This window comes from Pogoniulus pusillus, chromosome 23, assembly GCF_015220805.1.
Source record: "Pogoniulus pusillus isolate bPogPus1 chromosome 23, bPogPus1.pri, whole genome shotgun sequence".
NCBI classification, from domain to species: domain Eukaryota; kingdom Metazoa; phylum Chordata; class Aves; order Piciformes; family Lybiidae; genus Pogoniulus; species Pogoniulus pusillus.
This window is the reverse complement of record NC_087286.1, coordinates 18,265,880-18,293,654: the sequence shown is the minus strand read 5'-3', so window position 1 is coordinate 18,293,654 and position 27,775 is coordinate 18,265,880. Positions and strand designations below refer to the sequence as shown.

At 40.9% G+C, this 27,775-nt stretch overlaps 1 protein-coding gene across 2 annotated transcripts in view; it reads right to left on the bottom strand.

Moving 5' to 3' along the window:
• PTPRN2 (protein tyrosine phosphatase receptor type N2) overlaps nt 1-27,775 on the bottom strand; it is a 705,188-nt gene that overhangs the window by 16,891 nt on the left and 660,522 nt on the right. For both annotated transcript variants that reach the window (XM_064162805.1, XM_064162806.1), the window contains 4 exons: nt 23,313-23,432; nt 22,099-22,265; nt 15,728-15,781; nt 13,162-13,226 (listed from right to left, as the gene is read on the bottom strand). In XM_064162805.1, coding sequence (XP_064018875.1) covers nt 13,162-13,226; nt 15,728-15,781; nt 22,099-22,265; nt 23,313-23,432 — 406 coding nt within the window. The remainder of the gene's footprint in view (nt 1-13,161; nt 13,227-15,727; nt 15,782-22,098; nt 22,266-23,312; nt 23,433-27,775) is intronic.

Genomic DNA, 27,775 nt, shown 5'->3' with positions numbered 1-27,775 from the left:
GAGGATAATCCCTGCCACACCGAAGCTGCGTTGCTGTCACTGTGACAGTGACAGGAATACGACAGACAAAGTTTGTTGAGAGGGGTAACATCTTGTGTCATCAGGGAAGAAAAAGTGAAGGTGTATCATTAGAAAAGTGGTTTTCAGGTTCAGCAGCCTGCAGAGCTTGTGCACACTGAAATGTGTTGCCTTTTTTTTCTTTTCAGCTGTAAGAAAAACCAGCACTTGTTACATAAATACATGGAAATTTTGGCTTAACTAAGGCAAACTTGGAGCTTTTATTTTTATGCAATAGGCTTGAACATGCTTGCACTGAAGGCAAAGTCAAAGAGCTCTATTTTATTCATCACTAAGGAAAAGTGCAGCGTAGATTCTGTGAGACTTGATAGAATTTTATATTAAAGGGCTGTATTAAAAAGAATATTTTAGATTCTGGGTGCTCTGAATTTTCTCTGTATTTATAAAAATAAAATGATCTTTAAATACTTCATCAAAGCAGTTATTTGTGTGTGTGGGGGGGTCTTTTTTAAATATCCCAAACTGAAGAGATTTCTTTGTGATGTTTCACAAATACAGATCACTCATAAATATTAAATTAAAAAGGATTTCCCCCCCCCCCTGTAGCTGGGAACAACTTTCAGATCTACCAAGACATATCCTCAAAAGATAGGACTGCAACTCTGCAGAATGGCTATACATTTGTACTCTGTGTGTCCTGAAGGATGGCTTGGGCATTAGAATCATAGAATCAGTCAGAGTTGGAAGGGACCACATAATCTAGTTCCAGCCCCCTTCTACCATGGGCAGGGACACCCTACCCTAGAGCAGGCTGGCCATAGCCTCAGCCAGCCTGGCCTTAAACACCTCCAGGCATGGGGCCTCAACCACCTCCCTGGGCAACCCATTCCAGGCTCTCACCACTCTCATGCTCAACAACTTCCTCCTTACATCCATCCTGAACCTACCCATCTCTGGCTTTGCTCCATTCCCCCCAGTCCTGGCACTCCCTGATATCCTGAAAAGTCCTTCCCTCTTGGTATCTTCTGCCAGGCAAGCAGCAACAGAACAAGGGGATGCAGTCCCAAGTTGTGCCAGGGGAGGTCTAGGCTGGATGTTAGGAGGAAGTTGTTGGCAGAGAGAGTGATTGGCATTGGAATGGGCTGCCCAGGAGGTGGTGGAGTCACCATCCCTGGAGGTGTTCAAGCAAAGCCTGGCTGGGGCACTTAGTGCCATGGTCTGGTTGACTGGACAGGGCTGGGTGCTAGGTTGGACTGGATGAGTTTGGAGGTCTCTTCCAACCTGTCTGATTCTAGGATACGTTTGAGTCCTCTTCCAGACTAACACTCCTGCATCACTTTGGTTAAAACATTAAATTCACCCTTAGTTTTACACCATCATTTATAAAATGAACCACCTTTTTCCTACCTATTAAGTTATTATGGAGGCAAATCCTTTAATAACTAGATGACAAGGCACATGGACATTAGAGAGATGAGGACCTAGAGACATACCCTGGGCTTTTTTTTTCTAGTAACACCCTTTGCACCTTTGTGAGTGCTCTTTCTGCTCCCTGTGATCATAATGCTGAAGGTAGGATGCAGGATTCATGCTGAGCAGTTGCAAATGTGGGATTATTAGCATTGTTACCATTTCTCCTTCAGGAGATGATGATGATCTATCTGGGAATAAGCACTTAGGCCAACAGAAAAAAGAAGTGTTCTAAGGCTAATGCAGAAATGACATGTCAAGTGCCTTTCTCTTTGCAGCAGTAAGTATTCAGTCTCATTCTAGTCAGATACTACCTGCTTAATGCATCTTTTTGTATTTATTATATTGTATAGATTTTGAATTAGGCCTCAAAGGGCAAAGGGACTTGTTAGGTCAGATTAATAACTGCCTTGTTAAAGTCTCAAAGGAAGAGTCCCTAATATAGTTCTTTCCACTGATGTTGCCAGAAGTGGAAAGAGAGTCAATTAATATTTCCAAGATGCTGCTCGTTGGCAGCTTTTTAGCCTCAGAGTCAGGCATGGCACAGTGTTCAGGGTGCCTGGGAGCATGATGGAAGAGTCACTCATGGCAAAGTACACAGAACTTAAATAAAGGCAAGAAAAACAGTGTCATCGAGGACAATGAGCTGCCCCACCACAGCATGGCTGTGTTTAGGAAGAATACAAGAGCTTTTCATGTTTGGGTGATGACTGCATGACTCATGCCTAAAAGTGATGCTTCATGGTCAAAGCAAACTTTATGCTGCCTTTCTTTCCTCCCTGTATGAGGACTTTGACAAATTCGTGAGTTTAGTGCTTAGCTATGCCTTGGAAAGGAGGCAGACAGTGAACTGTGGAGAACGAAGGACAGAAACTTCCTGCAGAAGAACAGACAGCAGCTAGATCCAGGCCTGCCAGGAGCCTGTACAAAGAAAGAATCCATTTATACTACTGGATTTAATAGTGTAGAGAAACAGAAGCAAGCCCTCTAGGGAGTTAAGAGGGTATGGTGTGTCAGTACCCATGGACTATTACACTCTCACAGCTACGCTGTCCCTAGTGCCCACACCAGCTGGACATTGTGCTATGGGTTTGCAATGCCCACACTGCCTCTAGCTTCCCACTGCCAACGTTTAAAGGATAGCTGTGTAGCTGCTCCAGTGAGTGTCTGCCCCATTGGGTACTTAATGTTGCAGCGAAACATTTAATCACACCATATGAGGGGCAAACTCAATCTGATTAAAGAAGAAAGGGTGATAACTAAGGGGAGTGTAACACCACTTCTTCACTGACCATTAGTTTTAATGGCATACCAGTAATATTTACTAACTAGCTTAGTCTCAAAGGCCCAGCTTCATCTCATCTACTCCAGCCATCCTTGAAGTTCGAATTGGAGTTAGTCATGTCCTCTCCCAACAGCTAAGAGAGAGAAGGGTAGCTCTGGTGGGCAATTAATTTGTCTGAGAATTATCCTCCAGAGGTGCATATTCCTCTCCACTGATGACTGAAGAGACCTAGACAACTAGGTGGGGTGAGATGCCTAACAGTAGGTGCTTCATATAGTTGAAGTTAGCTGGAATGAACCTGGACTGATTTTCTGCACTGTGGCTCCTGAATGCCATGTGTTTGAGACCTGTGTTTTGTGAGTGCTGCATTCCCTCCTTCCCTCATCCCTCAGTTTGGCAATTTTTGATGGAAACAGCAAAAGCAACATGAATCACAATGAAAAGATAAACCAGCTGCAGTACAGCATAGGGAAGGTGATGGAAGCGAAAAACGTGTTGTGAGAGTGACTGCTGTTTATATAGAGCCCTGCTTCAAAGAAACAAGAGCATTCTCTTGTAAATATTGAGCTTTAAACCAGGAGCTGAACAAGAGCTAGAAACTACAAAAATAAAAGCAATTTTCATTTGCAGTTATCCAGATGTCTGCTGCTGTAGCTGCTGGATTTCTGATATTGGTCAGGAGGATCATTTGATGCTTCTCATGGAAATTAAAAAGCACCAGCAAAACCAGAGTGAAGGACACACTTTTAAAGACAACAAAAAAGATATATGTATTCTGGCTGGCATTTTCATTAAATGCTTATTCTCTCCCTGACAAGAGCAGAACCTGTGTGCATCTGTGGATGTAGTTAGGGATGGACCCAAGGTGCACCTGAATCAGTGAATCGCCTTCAGCTTCAGACAGAATACCTGAGTGCTTCTATACATGTAACAATGACCTCAATTAAAATTTCACTGCTTTTGGTAAAAACACAGAAACAGGGCTAAGAAAATCCAGTGGGCAAGGCAAACACAGACATGGAGAAGGGGGCACTTAAAGTAATGAAAATTATTGTGAGCCAAGCACACAGAGAGTACACATTACATAATGCACTATTGTTTACCCATTTTATATTGACCCTTACAAGCTGCACCTTGTGAATGCACAAACAAAAGTGACGTGGCTTTGTCAGTACACAATCCAAAGGAAAGTGATACTGAAGATGGAAGATTCAGGAACAGCCTAGTATTTTAACATCAGTTGCAGGGAAATAATGCTTCTGAGCTTGCAAGGGTAGACATTCACCACTGACGTGCCAGATTCTAACCTAATAGCCTTTGTCAACGCAGGAAAACGCATGCTGAAACCACTCACTGGAACTGAATACAAGCAGATGACAATTTGAGGACCAATCCTTCCTCACATCCACTGTGCATGAGAGCACAGCGCAGGAAATTCTTTACCACAGAGGAACTGTTTCTCTTTTTACACCTACATTTCCTCCACTCTCCCCAGAAATTAAAGCAATATGCCTAGATCAGTACATGCAAGAAATTGAATTTCATGAGTTTTATTCCTTATAGGGCAAGTATAGGCTGGATGTTAGGAGGAAGTTCATCACAGAGAGAGTCATTTGGCATTGGAATGGGCTGCCCAGGGAGGTGGTGGAGTCACTGTCCCTGGAGGTGTTCCAGAAAAGACTGGATGAGGCACTTAGTGCCATGGTCTAGTTGACTGGCTAGGGCTGGGTGCTAGGTTGGACTGGATGCTCTTGGAGGTCTCTTCCAACCTGCTTGATTCTATGATTCTATGATATCCCATAACTACCTATAGTCACTCTAGAATTGGTGCACACATCTAAGTTCAATTTACACAAGCACACACAAATGCATGTACACATACAAACTGTGCACATAGCAAGGACTGTGGATGTACTGCTACTGCCTACTTGTAGATGCTCCCCAGTGTCAGCTCCCACAGAGCCCCATGCAATTTGCTGCTCCCAGTACCTCTTCTTCAAGAAACTATCAGTGAATTACATGAAAGGCACTAAGGCAGTTCATCTCCATATGCTGAATCAAACATGAACAAAGTTAAGATGCTGACTGCAAGAAGTGCCATTTCTGAAAACTTGCCCTAAAAAAATCTTAAGAGTCCCCCTTGGAAAAGATGAATTTTCTTTACAGGGGCCACAAAAGTAGCTCACCCACATGAAGCTACAAAATTGTAAGAAATGCATTTTACATTACTTTGATTTTACACTGCACGTAGGTGGCAAAGCTTTCACAAGACAGTACAGAGAGTGACCTGAATAAAAGATGCCAACTATTATGGACTCATTCTTTAACAAAGTTTATCCCTAAAAGTGACTACACTGGTCCATCTGTAGAAGTTGTGGAATAATTACACTTTAGTTAGGTAATATAGGTTGGATCCTTTACAACCAGAAGACTACCATCTGGTCAATTAAACACTTCTCTCCAAATCCTTCTATGGGCTGCTGCATGAGATTAGCTATGAAAAAAAAGTAGTTCTTCATTCTGTATATAAACCTCCTTTCCCAAACATTTGCCCAGCTGCTTCTCAAACTGATAACACAGTACTTCTAGGACCAGCTTTTTCCTTTTTCCGTATTCTAACCTACCCATTGTGTGAAAAAATGCTGCCCAAATTCCTTATCTGCTTGTCTCCTCCTTAGTTTCAGTCAATGACCTCTTGTTTGCAAATTAGTCACTATCTCAAGCTGCTTACTGACATCAATACATTCCTTTCAGGATCTTCTAATGCTCTATGGGGACCCCCCTTCGTGCTCCCTTTCCCAAGGAACAGCCCATGTCTGATCAGGCTTTCTTCACAATTCATTTGCCCCAAACCCTGAATAATTAGGATTGCTTTTTATCGTGCTTTCCTCCTCCCAATTCTTGCCCAATAAAATCCTCAGAAAGGCAAATAACAGAAGAAATATAGCTCTTGTAGAGTAATCCCCAACCGCTAAACTAGCTTAAAAAGGGGGAAAAAGCCAAAGGAACAACATCAATAATTTGTTTGCTTTTTGTCTGAAATCTCTCCACACCACAAAGGAAACCATCTAAAAACACAGCCCATGGAACACACACCAGCAAACATCGACCAGCACCACCTTCCTTGTGGTCACGAATTCATTTTCACAACAGAAGCTTGTAGAACACGCTACATTTTTATGTTCGCCTTCTGAACTATTTAATCAATGGCTCTGGAGTGTCAGTAATGTGTCAAAAGCTTTAAAGCTTTCTGTGCCAAAATGTGCTTTGCAAAGGAAATAAACATTGTTTTAAACAGCTTGCTCTAAATTGCCAGAGCGCGCCGAGCATCACAGGCTGGACCGTGAAAAAATGTCCTATACATTCCCTCTACACTTCTGCATGTAGCTGGGGGCCCAGCTCTCATTGTGATTAATTATCTGCTGGGAAAGGCTGCAAGAATGAGCACTATTTGCCTAATTGTGTTTCCAGGGTAACTCATTACATAAAAGTTACAATACATAAATGCAGCTCATTTGAAAAAAGAAGGGGCCTTCTAGCATATGATATGTTTACATGGACACTAAGAACTTCCTTCAGTAATTGAAATAGCAACATTTCAGATTTAGCACTACTGCTGCTCAGAACTCAGGCAGCCTTGTGGATGGCTCAAGAGTGCCACATCTAATTTTTTTTGGGCTTTACTGGCCTGCATTTTTTCCCCCCTCCTTTTTCCAACAGATAATAATCTACCTCACTCAAGTCTCAAAGAGCAGTACTGTGATCGAGGCAAACTTGGACCATGAAAACAAATACATTTTTAAGTCCTGATTTTTTTCTGCTGTAAACTTTTCTCCAGAATACTATTTCTAATCCCACTTCTTTCCCTCCTACCATTAAGTAAGACTAAATATATCTATACATCTATGCCTTTTACACTATACCTTCAACAACTGCATGACACACAGTATGTGAGGTATTTGTTTTAATGGAAGAAGCTGGAGCCTGGGTTGAGGAAATATTCCTTCATGCACCAAGAGCATTATCTCTGATGCTGTTTCTATATCAGAAATACTCTAGACTTGTATCATTACAACTGAACAATAGAACTCACTCAGACTTGCATAAGCATTCAAAAAGAAGCAGATTGAATCCATTTTAACATGAATATGGGCGAGCATTTTCTTTCATAAAATCCTTTCAGAGAGCAGCTAACCCCACAACTTCATTATGATTGTTAAATCCACACAGCAGATAAGCAAAACCTCAGCGAGGGTTCAGATTAGCCACAATCATTTGATCACGATGAGTCAGAAGGCGAATTAAGGAATCTTTTGTTTTGCCTTAAAATGTCACGGTATAAACTGCATCTGCTCAGGAGCTGACTCACCAGACCCTCAGACAATAGGGGAGTGGGGGCAAGGAAAGGACTTGGGGAGATAACCTCCACAGCCAGCCCAGGCCAAAGGCTGTGTGCTCATCAATTATAATCCGAGCTTTTGAATTTGAGAGAATAAACCATTGGTTCAGCTTTGCTAAATTGAATTTTTTTTTTCTCTCCCTGGGTTTCTGAATTCAGAAATCAATACTTTAAAGGGATTTTAAAATTCATATTCGCCTTCCTTTTGACTCATCTCATTCCAGCTAGCTGGAACACGAGAAAATGGATGGTCAGCAAACCCCAAGCAGCTGCTGGCTGGATTAATATCTAAAAATCAAACTATTAGCTGCACTATCCAAGGCTCTCAGTTCAGAAAAATGAAAGTGGGAAGACTCCTAATTTTTTTTTCTCTTATTTTTTTCTTTTTTTCCCTCTTTGTGCCAGAAACACTCAATAAAAATGTCTTGCAATATATAAAACTTTTAGTCAGTACAATAAGCCTGCAGGAAAAGACAACACAGGAGAAAATCCTCAACTTTTCTTGAGATCATAAAAAGTTAAAAAATCCTCCATTGTTTCAGGGTTACTGTGAATTTGGGGGGAGGAAAGAACACCAAGTGGACTGAACCTAAGTTGATTTATCATCCCTAGTAGCCAAGCAAACTCGTAAATACGTCAAGAATGTTGAAATTCTCAGCAGAAATCAACTGCAGAAGAACAGTCGGTGACAAAAATCCAGCAAGCAATTATCATCTAGAAAACAAATCCATTTTAATTTCCCCTCTTCATTTAAATCATGGAAGTGCACAGGGAGTTGAAATAAACCACTTCTCATCTTCTCCCCCAAAACTAAAGACTGGCCTAAGCTGTCAGGGAACGAGGGGGTGACTTGGCAACTGCCCTCAAATTGGAACACCCGTGTAAAAACAGCTTCCTATTAAGCAGTTATAGTAAAATCATGTTACATAGTATTTAAATGTATCACAGTATCATCAGGGTTGGAAGAGACCTCACAGATCATCAAGTCCAACCCTTTACCACAGAGCTCAAGGCCAGACCATGGCACCAAGTGCCACATCCAATCCTGCCTTGAACAGCTCCAGGCACGGCGACTCCACCACCTCCCCGGGCAGCCCATTCCAGTGCCCAATGACTCTCTCAGTGAAGAACTTTCTCCTCACCTCCAGCCTAAATTTCCCCTGGCACAGCCTGAGGCTGTGTCCTCTTGTTCTGGAGCTGGCCACCTGAGAGAAGAGAGCAACCTCCTCCTGGCCACAACCACCCCTCAGGTAGTTGCAGACAGCAATAAGGTCTCCCCTGAGCCTCCTCTTCTCCAGGCTAACCAATCCCAGCTCCCTCAGCCTCTCCTCGTAGGGCTGTGCTCAAGGCCTCTCCCCAGCCTCGTTGCCCTTCTCTGGACACGTTCAAGCATCTCAATGTCCCTCCTAAACTGGGGGAGCCAGAACTGAACACAGGACTCAAGGTGTGGTCTAACCAGTGCAGAGTACAGGGGCAGAATGACCTCCCTGCTCCTGCTGACCACACCATTGCTGATGCAGGCCAGGATGCCACTGGCTCTCTTGGCCACCTGGGCACACTGCTGGCTCATGTTCAGGCAGGTATCAATCAGCACCCCCAGATCCCTCTCTGTCTGGCTGCTCTCCAGCCACTCCGACCCCAGCCTGTATCTCTGCATGGGGTTGCTGTGGCCAAAGTGCAGCACCCTGCACTTGGAGCTATTGAACCCCATCCCCTTGGACTCTGCCCATCTGTCCAGGCGGTCAAGGTCCCGCTGAGACTCTTTCATTTTTCTTATTACTTGGATGGGTATGGGATGGGGTAACCGCCCTAAAATTGGAACACCCATGCAAAAACAGCTTCATATTAAGTAGTTATCATAGTAAAATGCTATTAAATAGTATTTAAATGTGTTACTGCAAGGCCAGATTTAAAACTCTTTCATTATTGTTATTACTTGGATGGGTATGGGATGGGGGTCTTGTATCTACTCTGCATATCAATCTAGCAAGAAAAATAATATAACAGAGTATATATACATATATAATATATAACATATAATTATGTATATAATAATACTATACTAATATAGTAATAAACTACATGATAAATAGCAGCACTAAGTTACTGCAGCAACTAAACACAAGGATGTGCCTGCATTTAAAACTTGACCCTGACAGCACTGAAAAGATGCCAACGTTCTCTGACTCTTCCAGGATCTAATAAGGTTATTCAACATAGGTCTGGAGTGAATGCACAGATGCAGCCATAACATTTACTGCACAGAGGACAGTGCAAGTCATTAAAAACCCGACCCGACAGGACATCCCTCCTGATGCCGTGCAGAGCCAGAGGGAGTCCTGCAGGCCAGCACTGCATAGCTCTCAAAGGCAGCTGGGGGGGCTGGGAAGGCATTTAGTGAGTGAGGGCTCCTGTGAGCTCTGTGCTCGCTCCTGTGTGCCCTCCCACCAGCTCACCACCCCACCAAGCACACCAAGGGAGCATTTCTACCCTCAGTACCAACTTCTTCTGTTCTGCAAGCACACTGAAACAGGCAGCTTTGTGTTTCTCTAAACTTCATTCCTCGCTTTCTCGGAGGGGTTTGGGGCTGTCAGACTGAAGTGGCAGGTGTCAAGCACAAAATCCTCCCCAGTCTGATTTCTTTTCCCCTGCATTAAGGCTATGAGAACGGATCCCTTTTGGGCACCTAAAACAATAACGAGGGCCCTCAACAGGCAAGCTCGTGGAAGATATGAATTTATAACATGTTTAAGAGACTCCATATTAGCGCTAATTCAATAAGCAGTCAGAGAAGAAACTGCAAACGACAAAGGCATTTCCAGTTAACCGTCTAAGAGAACGCAGGGAAGTAAATCGTTACTTGAAAAGGGAGCTCCTTTCTCTCAACCCACCCTATTAACAGCCCCACTAAAGAACCAAGGCGTTTATTGATCGCTTTCTACTTTCCCACTGTCGAAACTAAGCACTCCTCTATTTACTGTGATTTAAAAACGCATTATTGTCTACTTTCTAATAAACCAGACAAGCAACTCAAATTATTCCAACTTTATTCTTAAAGGTCGGGGGTGGGTTTTTTTTTTTTTGGTTGGGTTTTTTTTTTCCCTTGGTGTTTTTTTTTTTGGGGGGGGAGGCTTTTTTTTATCATTTTTTTTTTTTATTTGAAAGACTGAAGGCCTTAATCCTTAAAAGCCTTTTTGAAAGAAATGTTACTAGATGCTGGCCTTGCAGCTGGGCCCAGATTGAAAGTGCACTTCCATCTTTCTGTTTAGCGCTGAAGGACTCTGAAGTTAGCCCTCGCACTCCACATAAAAGCTTTGGAAAGGGCATTCTTTGCCACTCGTGCAATTCATTCTCTTAAGAAAAGGAAATGGAAAGAAAGATTTCATGTCCAGGGCTTCAGGCCTTTGATCATTTGATGAACATTGGATCCTCAACCTGGGCCTCCAGCTTCTCAGGCCAGACAAAGAGGGCCCCGGCCGCACAGGCTGGGCCTCGGTTCCCGCCCGAACAAAACCTTTGGCGGCCGCACAGTGTGACAGCCTGGGAAAGGCCCACCTCAGCAGGGCTGAGATGCCCGCTCTGCCCTTTGATCTTTCATTTAAACCCCAGCCAAAGCACCAGGTCAGAGGATTTTGCGTTGCAAACCCCCATGGGCAGAGGGGAGCAGGTCAAGAACAAAATGGGGGTGACCGATCTCCACGAAGCGCTGTGACGCCTTTCTCTGGCCAGTTTCACATGACTTGTCTGCCATTGTGAAGGGCTAAGCCCACACTTAAAATGGAATTTGACATTACATGCTACAATGGAGTCAATAAATGGCATTCTTCAGTGCTTTTACAACAAAGTCAACCCTCCCTTAAGTGGCTGAAAGCCTCAAGCTAGAAAATACTTCTCATTTACTTCTTTATGTGAGTAAATTGCATATACTTTAAATCTAGTTTTCATTACAGCTTCTCCTTGCTGACGACTGAAATGAGCCGAACAAACACCTAACAAAGGTCTCCATTAATTTTACGATGTACCACTGCTTCTACTTTTGAAGACTAGGTGGTGGCATGGCACATAACAAGCATTGGAAGTATCTCCATATTCCTTCACAGAAGGAAAATCTATTTTCCAAGGAGGATGAAAAAACTAATCCCATCCCACTGCAAAAATTATTTTCAGCCCACTGCTAAGGAGAAGGCAAACATACAACTGCTTTTAACGTCAGCAGCAAGTTCCACATGATGCTCAGGGGCATATAAAATCCAGTTCCCCCTTTGATGAGACGTGTTAGTAAAAGAGAGAGAGCAAAAGAATGCTTAACTCTTCTTTCTGAAGGGGCAAGATGTTGCTATGTCCCACACAACTTGGATCTCCAGGATGCAAAGGCACAGGAGTGCAAGGCATGGAATGTTGTTTTGAACTACACATAAAACACATCCATGCTACAAATACTAAATAACAACTGCAAAGTGGTTAGAACTCAAAGAACTAAACATCATGGACATAAATTAATACATGTTTTTTACAATTCATCATGTTTTCTTTAAATACTTCTTTAAATGCTTCTTCTGTTCATAACAGCAGATCAAAGTGGCTTAAGAGTTCAGGTTAAGAACTAAGAAAAGCAAATTACTATTTTCTGTTTGTTTTCAACCCCACAGGGCTTCTCTCCCTGTTAAAAATGCAGTTCTATGAAACTGTGATGCAAGTGTGTCCAAAAGCATGAGGAAGGAGCATGATGTATACATAAAGTTGACTACTATTATGTCTTTTTAACATATGGTCAGGTTTACATGCCCGCTGTTACCCTCCCTCCTTTTGAAGACAGCATCAGTGTCAAAAATTCAGTTTAGTGTTAACACAAAGATTATTTCAGAGCACCACAAAGCATTTCTCAATCAATAAAAAGTAAAGGAATGCCCCCAATCACTAGAGAATCTACAGCCTTCACTTAAACAAGCAATGCTACTGTATTTATGTTGACATCATGAAATTACATCTCACAGGTAAGGGACAGAAGAGTTAAATAAATTGTTCACTATCCGGTATCAAACCATTTCCAATGCTGAACCATTTCTAGGCACAAATACCACCATTTCTAAACACCAATACTGAATCATTTCTAGGCACAAATACCACCATTTCTAGGCACAAATACCACCATTTCTAGGCACAAATACCACCATTTCTAAACACCAATACCGAATCATTTCTAGGCACAAATACCACCATTTCTAGGCACAAATACCAACATTTCTAGGCACAAATACCACCATTTCTAGGCACAAATACCACCATTTCTAGGCACAAATACCGAATCATTTCTAGGCACAAATACCACCATTTCTAGGCACAAATACCAACATTTCTAGGCACAAATACCACCATTTCTAGGCACCAACGCCACTATTTCTAGGCACAAACACCACTATTTCTAAACACCAATACTGAACCATTTCTAAGCAAAAATACCACCATTTCTAGGCACAAATGCCACCATTTCTAGGCACCAATACTGAACCATTTCTAAGCACGAATGCCACCATTTCTAGGCACCAATACCACCGTTCTAGGCACTTTGGTGGCAATGGGCATTTACAAAAAGAAATGCAGTAACATTTGACCATGGCAGCTGGGTAGGTGACAGGTGACCTGGCAGCAGTCACAAAACAGCCCAAGAGCTACCACATGTAAGCATTAACTAAGGATTGCACAGACCCATGGTATCTTCTAAAAGCTGTAATGACTATTTCAAATGACAGATTTCAAATTTCAGATGCCTCTCATTAGCACCAAAGCACCTGCTCACTCACAAAGCGTTTACACTGGAGTTTGTTGTTTGAAATTGCCATAAAAATACAACTTAAGAGCATTGAGGAAGAAGGACAAATTGCTTCTAATTTATTCTCAGATTTTCTGTGAATATTGCTGCCTTACGTTGTCATGGCAACAGAAGCACATCTTTCAGTAGCAAGGAAGTAACAAGCCTTTCGATTCTCACCTTTAGCCATTTTATTGAGAACCATGTCAATTAGAATGTAGGTTCCGCTTCTCCCCGCACCGTCGCTGCCAACAGAAAGGGAGAGAGAGAAAAAACAAAGCCGATCAACGCGCATCTAGATTCAATATGAAGGTACCTGCCCTTCATGTTCTACCGTTAGGCGTGAAGGGAGAGGAGATGGGGGCAGAGGAGAGAATGTGGGGCTAAAGGAGGGTATTGAGAGGTGAGAGAAGGTTTGTACAGAATTAACACAAGCTGTTTGTAAAGGATTAGCTGCTGGCTTGCATCGATTGCAGGGGTTTGGTTTGCAAGTTAAGCTCTGCTTGCGCCAGCAAAACATCTTAAGCAACAGTGGAAAAGTCACTACCGTTACACCAGGATACCATTTCTGTTAAAAACATGCACCTATGATGATCTTATAGTCACTTGTACATGAGATCAAGAACCACAGAACGAGCTAGACAGGAATATTATCCAGAATAGTTCCAAAGTGTTGCAGGCTGCACTTGAACACAGCGGTCAGAGGCAATATATGTACAAAAATATGCTAGAGAAGCAAAACATTTGATTGCTGAGGGGCTGCAATCTTCCCTCTGCATACATCATAAGTGATCCCTGCATACATCGTGATTCCTGCATACATCATAAGTGATCCCTGCATACATCGTAAGTGATTCCTGCATATATCATAAGTGATTCCTGCATACATCATAAGTGATCCCTGCATACATCGTGATTCCTGCATACATCATAAGTGATCCCTGCATACATCGTGATTCCTGCATACATCATAAGTGATCCCTGCATACATCGTAAGTGATTCCTGCATATATCATAAGTGATTCCTGCATACATCATAAGTGATCCCTGCATACATCGTGATTCCTGCATACATCATAAGTGATCCCTGCATACATCGTAAGTGATTCCTGCATATATCATAAGTGATTCCTGCATACATCATAAGTGATCCCTGCATACATCGTAAGTGATTCCTGCATACATCATAAGTGATTCCTGCATACATCATAAGCGATTCGCTTTTTCTTTTTACCTTTCCTTTTAATTCTGCCTTCACTGCAATGATCAGAAAAAGACATTATCATGTCTAAGACACAAGTTTAACTTCTGTGTACCATCAACCCTTGCTCAGAGATGCGAGAGCAAGCCTTGGGAGGGGGAAAGCTCCCTAATCTGAATGCAGCTTGTGTCCCTTTCAGAAAGCAACGTGTAATTGCCAGCATGATGCTCTTTTAGAGCTGCTGTTAGCAAACATAATTAAGACTTTAAGTAAAAGCTTTGTTTTTTTTCCTTCTCCTCCCCAAAATCTTTACAAAGGTGCATGTGTGACCAATTAGACTGGTATGTAGTTTTATTAATTAAACCATTATTTTTATTGATAGCTCAATTTGTGTGCAAGAATTAATGAAAGGAAAAATAATAGAACAGCGTGAAGCGCGTTATTACATTCTGTTTACAGGCAGGCTATGAAACTTAATTTTTGTTAAGCCTCTGTAGACAGAAGCTTTTTTCTTCCAGTTACTAGATCACTGCTTAGAGAAAATGAGGTAATGGTAATAATTTGCCTCCCCCCCCCCCCATCTCTATGAAGAGAACAAAGACACAATCTTATTAGTTAAGCTGAATAATGAGAGACAAGGCAGCGATCAGGCTCAATAAAAGCAAAACTACTGATCTGATGGTAGACACTTCCATCTATCACAGTAAGGAAAGAGCAAGAAACTTGAAGGCTCTTCATTCTGCACCAAATGTTTCTTTTCTCAGCCTTCCTGAAGGCAATGCAAACAAACCTCTCCCAGGGCATTCGCCTCTGCAGAGGGCCCCTCGCATCCAGTGGAAGGTGACTCTGCTGAGCCACATGTGAGAAATACATCCCCTCCTTCCTCACTCAAAGTGGAGTGACACATGTCAAACAACCTGCCTCTTAGCAGGGCTGCTTTTTCTAGCTTCCTTAAATACAAGAATATCTATGATAAGTCCTTACAACTCAGACCCTCCAGTGGTAAAACCAAATGTTAACATCATTATGGTAAAGTTTTTCAATGATCTGCCTGACAACTCTTGTGTGCATTGGGCTATCAGGCCTAAAGATAATCTGTGTTTAAGAGATTACTCAGTCACCAGGTAGGTTTTCACCTCCTGGCATTTCCCCTCTTCTTACCACGATCACTAAATGCAAGCAAAGAAGTAGCAAAACATAATTTCACTGTTAATAAAATAAAGAAGACTAATTTGGGAGGGAATTCAAGGAAGCATTCTGAAGAAGATTTATGAAACTGAAGTGCATCTCACATTGGAAAGGGCAGCCATACATTGTTAAGTCACAGCACAACATCTATAAAACCATAGGAAAGGGTAATTTTATGATGAAAACAAATCCTAAGTATTATTAGCATTAAAAAGAAATCTGAAATGCATTAAATACTTCAGCCTACCTCACCGTCTGTTTACTGATTAATCTAAAGCTTTTGTTTGTCCTTTCATTTTAACATCTGTATTAAATTCTTACTCATACAAATCTCTCTATTTTAGAAATTGTACTTGCCTGCAGTGAACAACTACTGGACAAGAGCGACCCCTGTAGCACTTGTTTACTTTTCTGAAACAAAACAGACACAAGTAATTAATTAAGTATATTACATAGCTTCTGTAGCCAGTTGTCAAAAAGAAGCAATTAGACAACAGCAAACAGTGCAGTCTTGAAAGAAACAGGCTCACAATTTTGCAATAAAACAAGCAGTTGTTACGTACATAATCTCGTTTAAAGTTTGCTTCTGCTTTGCTGCTGTAGAAATCCCAGTAACCATCTCATTGCTGCTGTTGGCTAGGCAAAATAAACCACCTCTTTTCTCAAATGGCTCGTGCTTTAGCTCCAAACCTGAGATTATCTTGAGATGCTTTCATTTTAAAGCCAACTTTAAGTTCATCAGCTTGCTCAAAGCAATATCGAGGGACATCAAAGAGAATCCAAAATGAAAAAAAAAAGGCTATCCCAGCATACTTTGTACAGTCTGTGATGATTTGTAAACCCAGTTGTCCCTAGAAAAGCAAATACCAAATCTCCTGAAAAGCTCACAATATTTCAAAAGGTAATCTATTGTGGTAAAAATAGCTAAAGCCATCAGTAAGCTTCACTGCTTTGCTTCTAGTGTAGTAGTCATATATTTAACATTTATGCATGTTTGTCTTCTACAGCTTTCTGGTCAAACGTTCTCGGTGGCAGGAGAAGAGATGTAAATCAACCAATAAAAACGCAGCTATAGGAGAGGTCTGCTGTATGGAAACTAAAGGAGTTGACTAGGCTGAAGCAAACCGAGATATTTGGCTTCTAGTGTAGTAGTCTTATATATGTTTAACATTTACGCATGTTTGTCTTCTACAGCTTCCTGGTCAAACGTTCTCAGTGGCAGGAGAACAGATGTGAAGTCAACCAATAAAAATGCAGCTACAGGAGAGGTCTGCTGGTATGTAAACTCAAGGAACTAACTAGGCTGAAGCAAACCAGGCTATTTGGCTTCTAGTGTAGTAGTCTTATATATTTAGTATTTACACATTCTTGCCCTCTACAGCTTCCTGGTTGAACGTTCTCAGTGTCAGGAGAATAGATGTGAAGTCAACCAATAAAAATGCAGCTACAGGACAGATCTGCTGTATGGAAACTCAAGGAATTAACTAGGCTGAAGCAAACCAGGCTATTTGGCTTCTAGTGTAGTAGTCTTATATATTTAGTATTTACACATTCTTGCCCTCTACAGCTTCCTGGTTGAACGTTCTCCATGTCAGGAGAACAGATGTGAAGTCAACCAATAAAAATGCAGCTACAGGAGAGATCTGCTGTATGGAAACTCAAGGAGTTAACTAGACTGAAGCAAACCAAGATGTTTGGCTTGTAGTGTAGTAGTCATATATGTTTAACATTTATGCATTTGTGTCTTCTACAGCTTTCTGGTCAAACGTTCTCAGTGGCAGGAGAACAGATGTGAAGTCAACCAATAAAAATGCAGCTACAGGAGAGGTCTGCTGTATGGAAACTCAAGGAGTTGACTAGGCTGAAGCAAACTGAGATATTGGGTCTGAGAATAGCGACCACAAAATTAGTTTACATCTATTTAAATTGCCTTACAAAAACCCAAATCCCAAACCCTCTCTTCTGCTTTAGGATATATTTTGCATGCCAAGTATGTTACAGGCCCAGAAACCCCATAAAATATGCACACTTATGTTAACAAGGCAAGCTGAATAATGGCTGAAATGGTAAAGTATTGCTTCAAGAATCAAACCCTTTCATTCCATTTACTTGATGAGATGTTTGAGTTTACTGGAGTAGAAGGTCTCATATAAATTTATTTCATAGGGCAGCTTCCAAAGGGGGCTCACTCTCTCATAGTCCCCAGCTCACTGTAAGTCCTACACAGGATGCTGACTGCTAAACTGAAGTGTGCTACAGGAATTTGGCAACCATGGTATGAGGTTATTATGAATTTTAAATCATAACTAACCTACTGAATCATTTAGTTCTTGGCTGTTCATCTATTCACTAACATCTGTGCTGTGAAAACATGCATATATCTTTAAACACTGCTTACAGTATAGCCCGAAGATGCCTAAACTTCTGATCTGACAGGGAGTCAGGATACCTACAACTCAATCCAAATAGGCTAGGGAGATGCTGGTGGTGTCCCATGAAACTGTGTTTTCATATTCTGCTTTTGATTATTTAACATTCTAACCAAATTTGATAAGATTATTAAGTTTCTGCAATGATCCCTGTTAAACACTGCAGTTCAGGAATTTGTCACAACTCTTCCTGTTTTCATTGCTGATGTAAATTGCACTTGCAGAGACATCGTGCCTCTATATTCCTTGGATGTAAGGAATTAATACAGTAGACCAACGTTGTGTAAAGTAAGTGGTAGGTCATGGAGAAGTGCCTGACTGTAGAACTCAAAAGGACCATTTCTGTGTCCATAAATGTATGAAAACGCAGGCGCTACCAAGCAGAACTTCAGCGACTTAAGCTGCAGTGAAGTTTCCACACAACAGAACTACTCAGTTCACAATGGTCATCTCTGAGAACTAAGGCCTCCTATACAATATAAAGCCTGAGAGTTTTCTTTTATATTGTACAGTAAATTCTAAGTGAAAAGTCTGTCAGGACACCTGATGCAGTCAGTCTGCATTCCCCTCTCCTGTGCATTAGGTAAAAAGCCATTTCTGCATTTAAAGAACTCAACCAAAGCTAATAGCTACAGAGGAGCATTTACCATCTCTTTCCCCCACCCTGCCTGTGTGGTTCCTTTGTTCCTTCTATGGCACCATTAACATGATGTTTGCATGTTGTGACCAGCCATCTACCACAGCCCTAATGAAATTTCAATGACAAACTCAATTTAAAGCTCTCAGTACATCAGTGCAGTAAATCAGACAGCCAGAGACACATGTTAGGGAAAGACACCTTATGTTTGTCAGTTTTATTGAAGGCGGTTCAAACATTTTCATCATCACACATTTCAGAAAGCACATTGAAACAAAGGGTTCCAATATCCAGCTGGTTCATAGCTCTGTCTCTATATAGTTTATGAAAAGACTGAGAAATGCAGCAACATCTCATTTCATTCTTAGTTCTGGCTAATGAGAGCGAGCTGAAAATTCATCAGGAAGCAAAGGTCTCGAATGTTGAGGAAAAGATATATTTTATATATATATACACATATACAGGAAGAATTAACTTAGAAAGAATGATTAGTAATACAAACCAACCCTTGGCTCATTGAGTGAAAAAGAAATCATCATGCAAACCATCAGCAAGCAAAGGTCAGAGGTCGTTAGAGGCTCAGAAAAGGGGTTTCCCACATTGTCCCTGCAGCAGAGTCACAGTTTCCAATGATCACTTTTGTGACTATGCAACTGGGCTCATATTACTAGCTGCAACATCACAAAAATGACACTGGCAACCGCTAATTAGCTGGCAAAATAAGAATTTGTCCATTTTTAAAGTGAGCAGTGTTAGTAAATGCCATTGCACACAGCGAGAAGTGATAGCATAATAGATATATATTTTAAGCAAAGCCCTCACATGTGATGCTAATTATCTTTTAGCTTAGCAGTCCCTCTTTAAAGTGTAAATGTGCTCCCTCTGGGCTCAAGAAATATTTAATTACACATATCAGTGCATGACTAACAAGCTAGTCCAGAGCAATAATGATTGGTCTATTGTTCAAAATGAAATTAGGACTCCAGAAGCATTTAAAACTGACCAGTGGTTTCTGTAGCAGCCTCACCTCTCGGGGACTGTCATTTGTACAGATTTTCAAAATACATAGAATAATCTCTTTTTGGCAATTTGTACCTACATTATGAAAGTATGATAGATTATTCCACAAGGGTTAATGTATCTGCTAGATGCAAAATCATCTAAAATACTGTCTGATATAGAGTAAGATAAATGTGAGCTTTCGGTTTTCAAAGAGACTTGCAAAATTTACTTCAGCAAAGATTTTAAGGTCCATATTTCCACAGACTCTGGGCAAGGTAATTTTGGGAATCCAATTTTTCTTGGTGATGAATTGTAAAAAAATAGAGGGTTGGTTATGTATATGTTTCATTTCATATATGTATGTGAATATATAAATATACACACATATCCATATATATATATATATACAAACACACTGAATGCACATAAAAACAGAGATAAAAGAAATGAGAGCAGCCCCTTCCTAACACTACCCTACTATGAGTAGGGTAGCACTGTCAGATGTTTATTCTGGGGGCTTTATGACTCAGCTGTCGTAATCCAGCTGAGTCTGGCACTTTAAATAGGAAGCTTCAGGTGCAAAGCATGTAGAAATGAATTCCAAATGCATTGTTTTAGCAATAGTGCATTAGGTTTGTTGGTTTTTCTTTTTCTTTAATCATTAAAAACCCAGCAACATCAGATGACCAAGAAAACTGAGATTCACAGACCAGCTATTGTGCATGCCAAAATTCCTTTTCAAGTGGAATTTTACTATGCATTCAGTATTATGAGTTCATTGTACAAAACCTGCACGTAGCAAATGATTACAGTAGCCTACACTGGACTGTGAATACATATGAAATGAACACTCAGAATTCAATTAAATCTTAACAGGTTCATTCCCATACTGGCTTTAAATACAAAGAATGGCAGCTCCACTACTTTCCTCATCTAGCTATAATTTCTCTTTTTCAAAGTGCTGCATAGCACTGCTTCAATATGCCTATTTAACCCTTGCACAATGTCACTTTAAGAAGTGCTTTCTTGACGATGTGAACTGTGACTTACTGTAGATCTAATCCTGCAGTTCATGCAGGGACTGCAATTCTTATTGAAGCAAGTTTGAGCTCTGAACTTTCCATGTCCTGGCTGCGCAGGCTCATTTATAGTCTAGTTAGAATTGCTAGCAGATTTCCCACTAACTTCAAAAAGATCTGTGCTTGCTCTGTGCTGCAGCCTTGCACATCTTAAGGGGAACTCGTTCAGAGTTTTCACTGCACAAACTCACTATAAGCGACTTCTTCAGCACCATAAGCAAAGGGAAATCAATCCGTAAACATCACACTGAAGTTTGAACCCAGAGAATAAAATGACAGAGATTTAATTACAACTTCTGCTCCGTCCCATGAACATGCTTGCTCCCTCTGCTTATGCTGTTATGTAGCGACTCTGTAGCATATCTTACATCGTTACCTAGACATAGCTCCTAGGGACTCAGCGGAGCTGGACTTCATTACTTGATCTGCACCATGTGAGATGACTCTCTGCTTTGAAAAGCAGTATTTACAAGAATACTGATGGATGGAGGTTGGCATCGAGTCCTAAGTTTTTATGGGTAAAATTCTGCCAACTGTGCAACCAGTTCCCACTGGGTATGCCCCAGCTTCTCCCCTGGGGTGTAGGTGTGTTAACTCCAACTGGCATCAGTCAGAGCTTCCAGCACTTATCCAAAGAAACAAGTCTGGAGCTTCTGAACACCAAGCCCCTTATAATCACTTTGGGAGGCTGTAGATAATATTGTAGTAGAGAGAGGAAAACACACGATCCCACAGGCCACTTGTGGATTGAGAACCAACTCCCCAAACCTCCCAGAGATTCTTTTCATTAATCATAAGCGCATCGCTGTGGATTAGCTGACACAAGCTAACACCTACACACGATGCACTGGGCACGGTTTGCAATCAAATGAAGATTATTTTTCTCCAGCATTTATCATGCCTGGCTTTAATTTTCAAATTAAAATTTAGACAGACACAGCAAACATTAGAATAGGTGGAAAGGGCTTTCACAGGTTTTGTTTTTGTATCTTTGTATTTTAAAGCCACGTTGACTTTCCTTAAAATTCCAGAGGGTATGCTTTGTCAACATTTTCACCTGCTGTCTCAAATTTCCACCTGCTGTCTCAAATTTCCACCATCCTGCAGCCATAGAAGGTCTGGAGACCTCAGTGATCCTTACAAAGAAACACTCCTCCAGGAATGCCACTATTGCTGCATTCTTTGTTTGGGTTTTTTTTCCAAGTGTGCTCATAGTAGGTAATTTATTTGTGAGATTCCTGCAATAAGGATCTTAGGGGAACCACACAAAGAGTTTGGAAGTTGCAGAACGGATAAATACTTGAAAAACAAAGAAACACAAAAGAGCTGTACAAAGGGGAGGGAAAGGTATTGATCTGCAAATGGGAAATGAGTGTATCTTAAAATCAGGCACCATCTATGTGTGAGGCAACACTAAGCATCAGCCTACTTGCAGATCTCTGTGTTAGTTGAGCATTGTGGCTTCAGAGGCCAAAGAACTCCCTTTCTAACCATAAATATTTAGAAGACAACAAAAGGGACTAGTTTAGTCCCTCAGATCTGCAATCGTCCTTGAATAAATTGTCATACTTTGTGCTTTACCTGCGGAAATCCAGAAGCGACCTCGTGGAAGCAGGAACCCTCTGATCATTCCAGGTGAGGAAGTGGAACTGTGTCACTGTGCGGGTTTCATTTGTCTGCAGGTTCTTCAGGTAGAAGCTCCTCACAAGAAAATCCTCACACCAGATGTGCTCAGAGACAAGGTTTACCTACGCCCCCGCAGGGAGGAACAAACGGAGATCAGCAATTGCAATTGAAAGCTGTATCATCAGGATTGTAGGTGTAAGATGTCTAGGATGAGGGACCTGCATGGGAACTGCTGAGAAAGTTTTTTTTATCCCCTTCTTTTAAATTTAGCAATTGGTTTAGTTAGCAGGGAGGGGTTAGCTGTCACTGCTATTTTACTGACTTGATGGTTTTAATGCAAGAGAAATCTAAATAGAAACTTTATGTCATTATGTACACAAAAGACACTGCCTGAAAGTCTGTTAGGACTGTCAGTTAACTTTCTACTCAGAGATGCTCACAATACATTGCCCAAACTCTTCTCAGTGGTCTTCTCCTGCTATGTAGAAACATAAGCACAAGAAAAATGTAGTTGATTTGCAGAGTTCAGTTTTACAGAGAATAAGTTGGCTCACATTTTAGTTTAAATAACAGTTCCCTATTCTTTGGGTTTGGTGCTGGGGTATTAATTTCTCCCTCTACTTAGCTGACAAGTGGAAAAATCTGACCTCCATTGTCAATGGTATCTTTTGCCCAAACCGGTGATAAGACATTTTGAGCTAGAAAACACAAACATATATTTGTTGCTGTGTCTGAGGCAAGAGGTAAAAATAGACAGCACTAATTGCTAAAGCTATAGAGAGGCTTTCCTCCAAAGACACGCATCTGGTTCTCCTAAGGCAAGATTCACTACTTCTAAACCTACAGTTTACTAGGAAATACGAACACATGGTCTCACATTCCAACCACTTGCAACAGCATTTGAAAAGCAAACCCGTTGTCCTTTACCCATTGTAACACTCGGCTCATTATTCAGTAGCTTTTACTCAGCAGCAACCACCTTGCTGTTAAAGCTGCGCTGATTTCTGCTCTGCGAACCTAAAACGCCTCGAAGGCATACGAGGGGCGCTTGAGAGCCCCTCTGAGTTCAACCTTCAGGTTAAATCGGCCTCAACACCGTTTTTGCCCACGTCGAAGTGAAGCTGCGCGCTTTACCGTCCCGCTTACGAGCCGCTGTTTTGTGCAGGTACCTCGTAGATGTGGTAGAGGTTTGACCCTTCGTCTGGCCAATAGTGGTAGCACTGCCTGACTCCGTTTTCTGCGAGGGGTGTCAGCATGACAATAACGACACAGCCGTTCTCCCAGACCATCTGCAGACAAAGAAAGACACCGTGGCCACACTGTGACTGCCTAATTACTGCGTGACATGGATAATTACTGCACTCAGACACACAATCAAAATTTATCCCATTCACAGGAAATTTATTTCATTTTCATTAGACACTTTTGCTCTGCAGCTGCCTTCAAATCCTTGAATAAACTGGCATCATATTTTACTGGCATCATATTTTGCAGGCACCCATGAAATATTAAAGAATTTCCAGTTATTTCGATTCAGATCTTCCACAAACATCTCTCCTCGTTCCTCGTACCGTGCTCAGCTGCTTTTCTATCAAACTTTCAGGCCCACAAAGGGAGCTCTGAACAATGCTTGCAGAATACACAGCGATCTGGCATTTGATATTCAATAGTAAAGGAGCATGCACCTACTCAAGCGGCTTGTACTCAAACCTGTTTGTGTCCTCAGTCTCTTTCCCAGTACAGCTGCCGTCTAGCAAAAGCTATTCAACACTGCGCTGCTGAAAAGTTTCAGCTGAACGACAGCAGTGAGGAAAAGGCAGGGAAAAACCTAAATCAAATCTCTTCTTCCACAAGCATTTCAGATAGAGAACCTATCCGCCCCCACAAATCACATTTAAAGAAGATTGGTGGCAGAAGTGCATTAGTTCCTCTTACATCTCCCTCCATTTCTTCCATTTCTTTCTTTCCTTTTTTCTTCATGCTTTTATTTTTCTTTTCATTTTTTCTCCTTTATTTTTTTTCCTTAACAATTTTTTCCTCCCTCTTTCTCTCCAACTCTTTTACCCTCCTCCTTTTATTTTTTTTCTTTTTTTGGAGATAAAAGGAAGGATCAACTCCTGCAGCAGGCTGTGCACTCACATAGTGCAGGTACAGCAGGAACAGAGGAAAACAGTCTAGCTTCAGTACCAGCATGATGGCTTAATAATAAACACCAGCTAATAATAATAATAACAATATACACCAGCTAATAATAACAATAATAACAACAATAATAATAACTTAATAATAATAATAACAACTTAATATCAACAACTACTTACTGCCAGCACGATGGCTTAATAATAAACACCAGCTAATAATAATAATAATAACTCAATAACAACAAAAACAACTACTTAATACCAGCATGATGGCTTAATAATAAACACCAGCCAATAACAATAATAATGATAATACATAAACACCAGCTAGTAATAATAATACCTTAACAACAACAACAACTTAATACCAGCACAATGGCTTAATAATAAACACCAGCTAATAATATTATGAATAATAATAAAGCTAATAATAGCTTAATAATAATTACACCCAATAATAATAATAATAAACACCAGACAATAATAATAAAAAAATAAACACCAGCTAATAATAACAACTTAATAATAGTAATAATAGCAACTTAATACCAACATGATAGCTTAATAATAAACACCAGCCAATAACAACAACAACAACAACAACAACAATAATAATAATAAGCATGAGCCACCAATAATAAACAACACCAGTGTTTATTATTGCTTAATAGTAAACACCCACACCAGGGTACAGGAATTCAGCTCATCCTCAGCTAAAGCGTTTGTGGATGTCACCCAGACACAGCAGAACAAGCAGAGATGCTCTGGTCTGGCGTATCTCTGTTCCAAGCACAGCCCATGGCTGAACAAAAAGACTCCTATGAATTAATACCAAGCAGCATAATCACTAAAACCTGTTATTATTATGCTGTACATTGATGCTATATTTGCATACAACTTTCATTGTCTTTCTGCTAGCATATAAAATTACTGAATGAAGAGCAAACTGCTCTTTTTGTGAAGGGTTATGTTTATTTCACAGAAATATTTATAAGCAACTGTATTGACATGTAAATGTTGTAAACAAAAAGGGCCTTTGTCTAAACTGTGCAAAGATGAGATGATACATTCAATTCAAGGATTATTTCTTTTTTAATTACATATCAAATGAAAAAAGGTTTCCCATTCATGGATAATGATGTTGTCTTCTCTTGTAAGAACAGCTTGTGTGTAGAGAAGCAAATAACATTTTCCTTCCTTTTCTTGCCCCCCCTCCCCATTTTGCAACATAATTAAACCAACTTTCAAAAACCATCGTGGGATTATTTGGAGGAATTAACCTAGAGTCTGTACAGAATAAGGTTATTTGTGGTTTTGAAGGGAACTGGGGGAAGAAAATACAATTGAATGTGAGGAATAAAAATAAGCTTCCCTTCATTTCCTTTTCTTTAACCCCTTGAAATAATTTTAAAAATAAATCTACCTGTAATCCACTCACTCTCCTGTTAAATAGTGCCACAACATCAGCAAGCATGCTTTAAACAGACAGATAGTTTATATTCTAGACAGATGTGGATTTATCATTTGTACCTTTGTTTTCTTTAGGCCACATCTGGGAACTTTCTTTGTAAAGAAGGACCATGTGGATTTCATTAATTCAACCATAGTTTCACCCTTCTTTTTTTTTTTTTTTTTTGTTTGGCTTCAGTCAGCAATCAGACTAAGGTAAGAATTCCAAACATGTATCTTACTTTAAAATTAGCCCCACTAAATCAGTACTTTCATCACATAACGATTTAATGTGCCTCTAGAAGGTATGGAAGCTCATTGAAGCCATTACGAAAATGAGGAGAAACACAGTTTTTATGAGAGCAATAAAAATACAATGATCTAGACCATAAACTAATCATCTAGCACTCTGCCTGTGCCACCCAAGTGTAACATTATAAAAGCCCACTCGTTTAGAGAGGAAGCCTTACAGTTTGGCAACCCTGTTCATTGGTTCGAAGACACGGCATTTCATTAGGCAGGGGCTGCCTGCATCTCTGAAGATTTCATTAAGCATAAATCCAAATGAAAGTTAATTTAAACAAACAATTTCAAAGTTACTCTAGGGTATAATATTTCTTTCGGGTCATTGTGTGAAAATGGAGAAGTCAAATCTATTAAATCAAGGAGATGGTACAATCTTGTGCTGCCATCCCTGTTGCAAGCAGTTGTCACTGCAATGCCTGTGCTTACCATCGGGACACTATTTTCGCTAAGACTCACAGCCTGTGACTGGAGGACTACAGCATTTCCTTTGTTTCCTGAGTAACTTCATAGAATCATCTGGGCTGGAAGAGACCTCCAAGATCATCCAGTTCAACCTAGCACCCAGCCCTAGCCAATCGACTAGACCATGGCACTAAGTGTCTCATCCAGGCTTTGCTTCAACACTTCCAGGCACAGCAGCTCCCCACCTCCTTGGGCAGACCATTCCAATGCCAATCACTCTCTCTGACAACAACTTCCTCCTAACATCCAGCCTAGACCTCCCCTGGCACAACTTGAGACTGTATCCCCTTGTTCTCTTGCTGGGAGAAGAGCCTAAGCCCACCTGGTTGCAACCTCCCTTCAGGTAGTTGTAGACAGCAATGAGGTCTGCCCTGAGCCTCCTCTTCTGCAGGCTGCACACCCATAGCTCCCTCAGCCTCTCCTCACAGGGCTGTGCTCAAGACCCCTCACCAGCTTCGTTGTCATTCTCTGGACACATTCCAGTATCTCAAAACCTCTCTTCAATATTAGATTATCAGGCTGTCTGCTGAATTTCTTTCCAAACAGTGCAGAACCGGGATGGTTCAGAGGCAGAGTTTCATATTGTCACCTACTAACTGCCCCATCTTTGCCTTGGTGACGGGATTCTCAGAAGCCACATTTTCCAACATCTAGCACTTTGCTGTGCTTGGTGTTCAAAGACAGTCATGTGCTAGAAAGTGGCCCTAAGGAGTGTGTTTGTGATTCATGAAGAAACAGGAAGCACGGATCTGACCTGCACAATCTCAGCACAGCCTTTGGAGAAGTGCCTCTGGTTACCAATGAGTTGTTTCATCTGGGCTTGGAGGATAAAGAAGGAGGTACAGTTGCAAATACACAGCAATTCACACAATGCTGAATATGGTATGCTTGCATACAGCCTAAGTTTAAAGAGACTAAAAAGTCCTCAGTACAGAGCTCTTCCTTTTTACAGAGAGTCCAGCAAAATTAAGCCTTGGACTCTGTGTCTAGAAAAACTAAATCTACATAACCCCCTAAATATATTACATAAAGTATGTAATACATAAATCTAAAGGTATTTAGATCACTTAGCACAGGCAGTTTCATGTTTGCTATTTACAGCCACACTTCCAGGAGAAGAAAAAATGCAGCATGGAGTCTTGTAAATGGAGGTGATAAAGTCTGAGTTATGTATAGCAGCTCACTACAAAGACTTGCAGTGCTTTATTTGCTGAAAGAGAGTGTATAATTTTGTATGACATATCTACCTCCAGCCTACATGCCTAGAGAGTAAC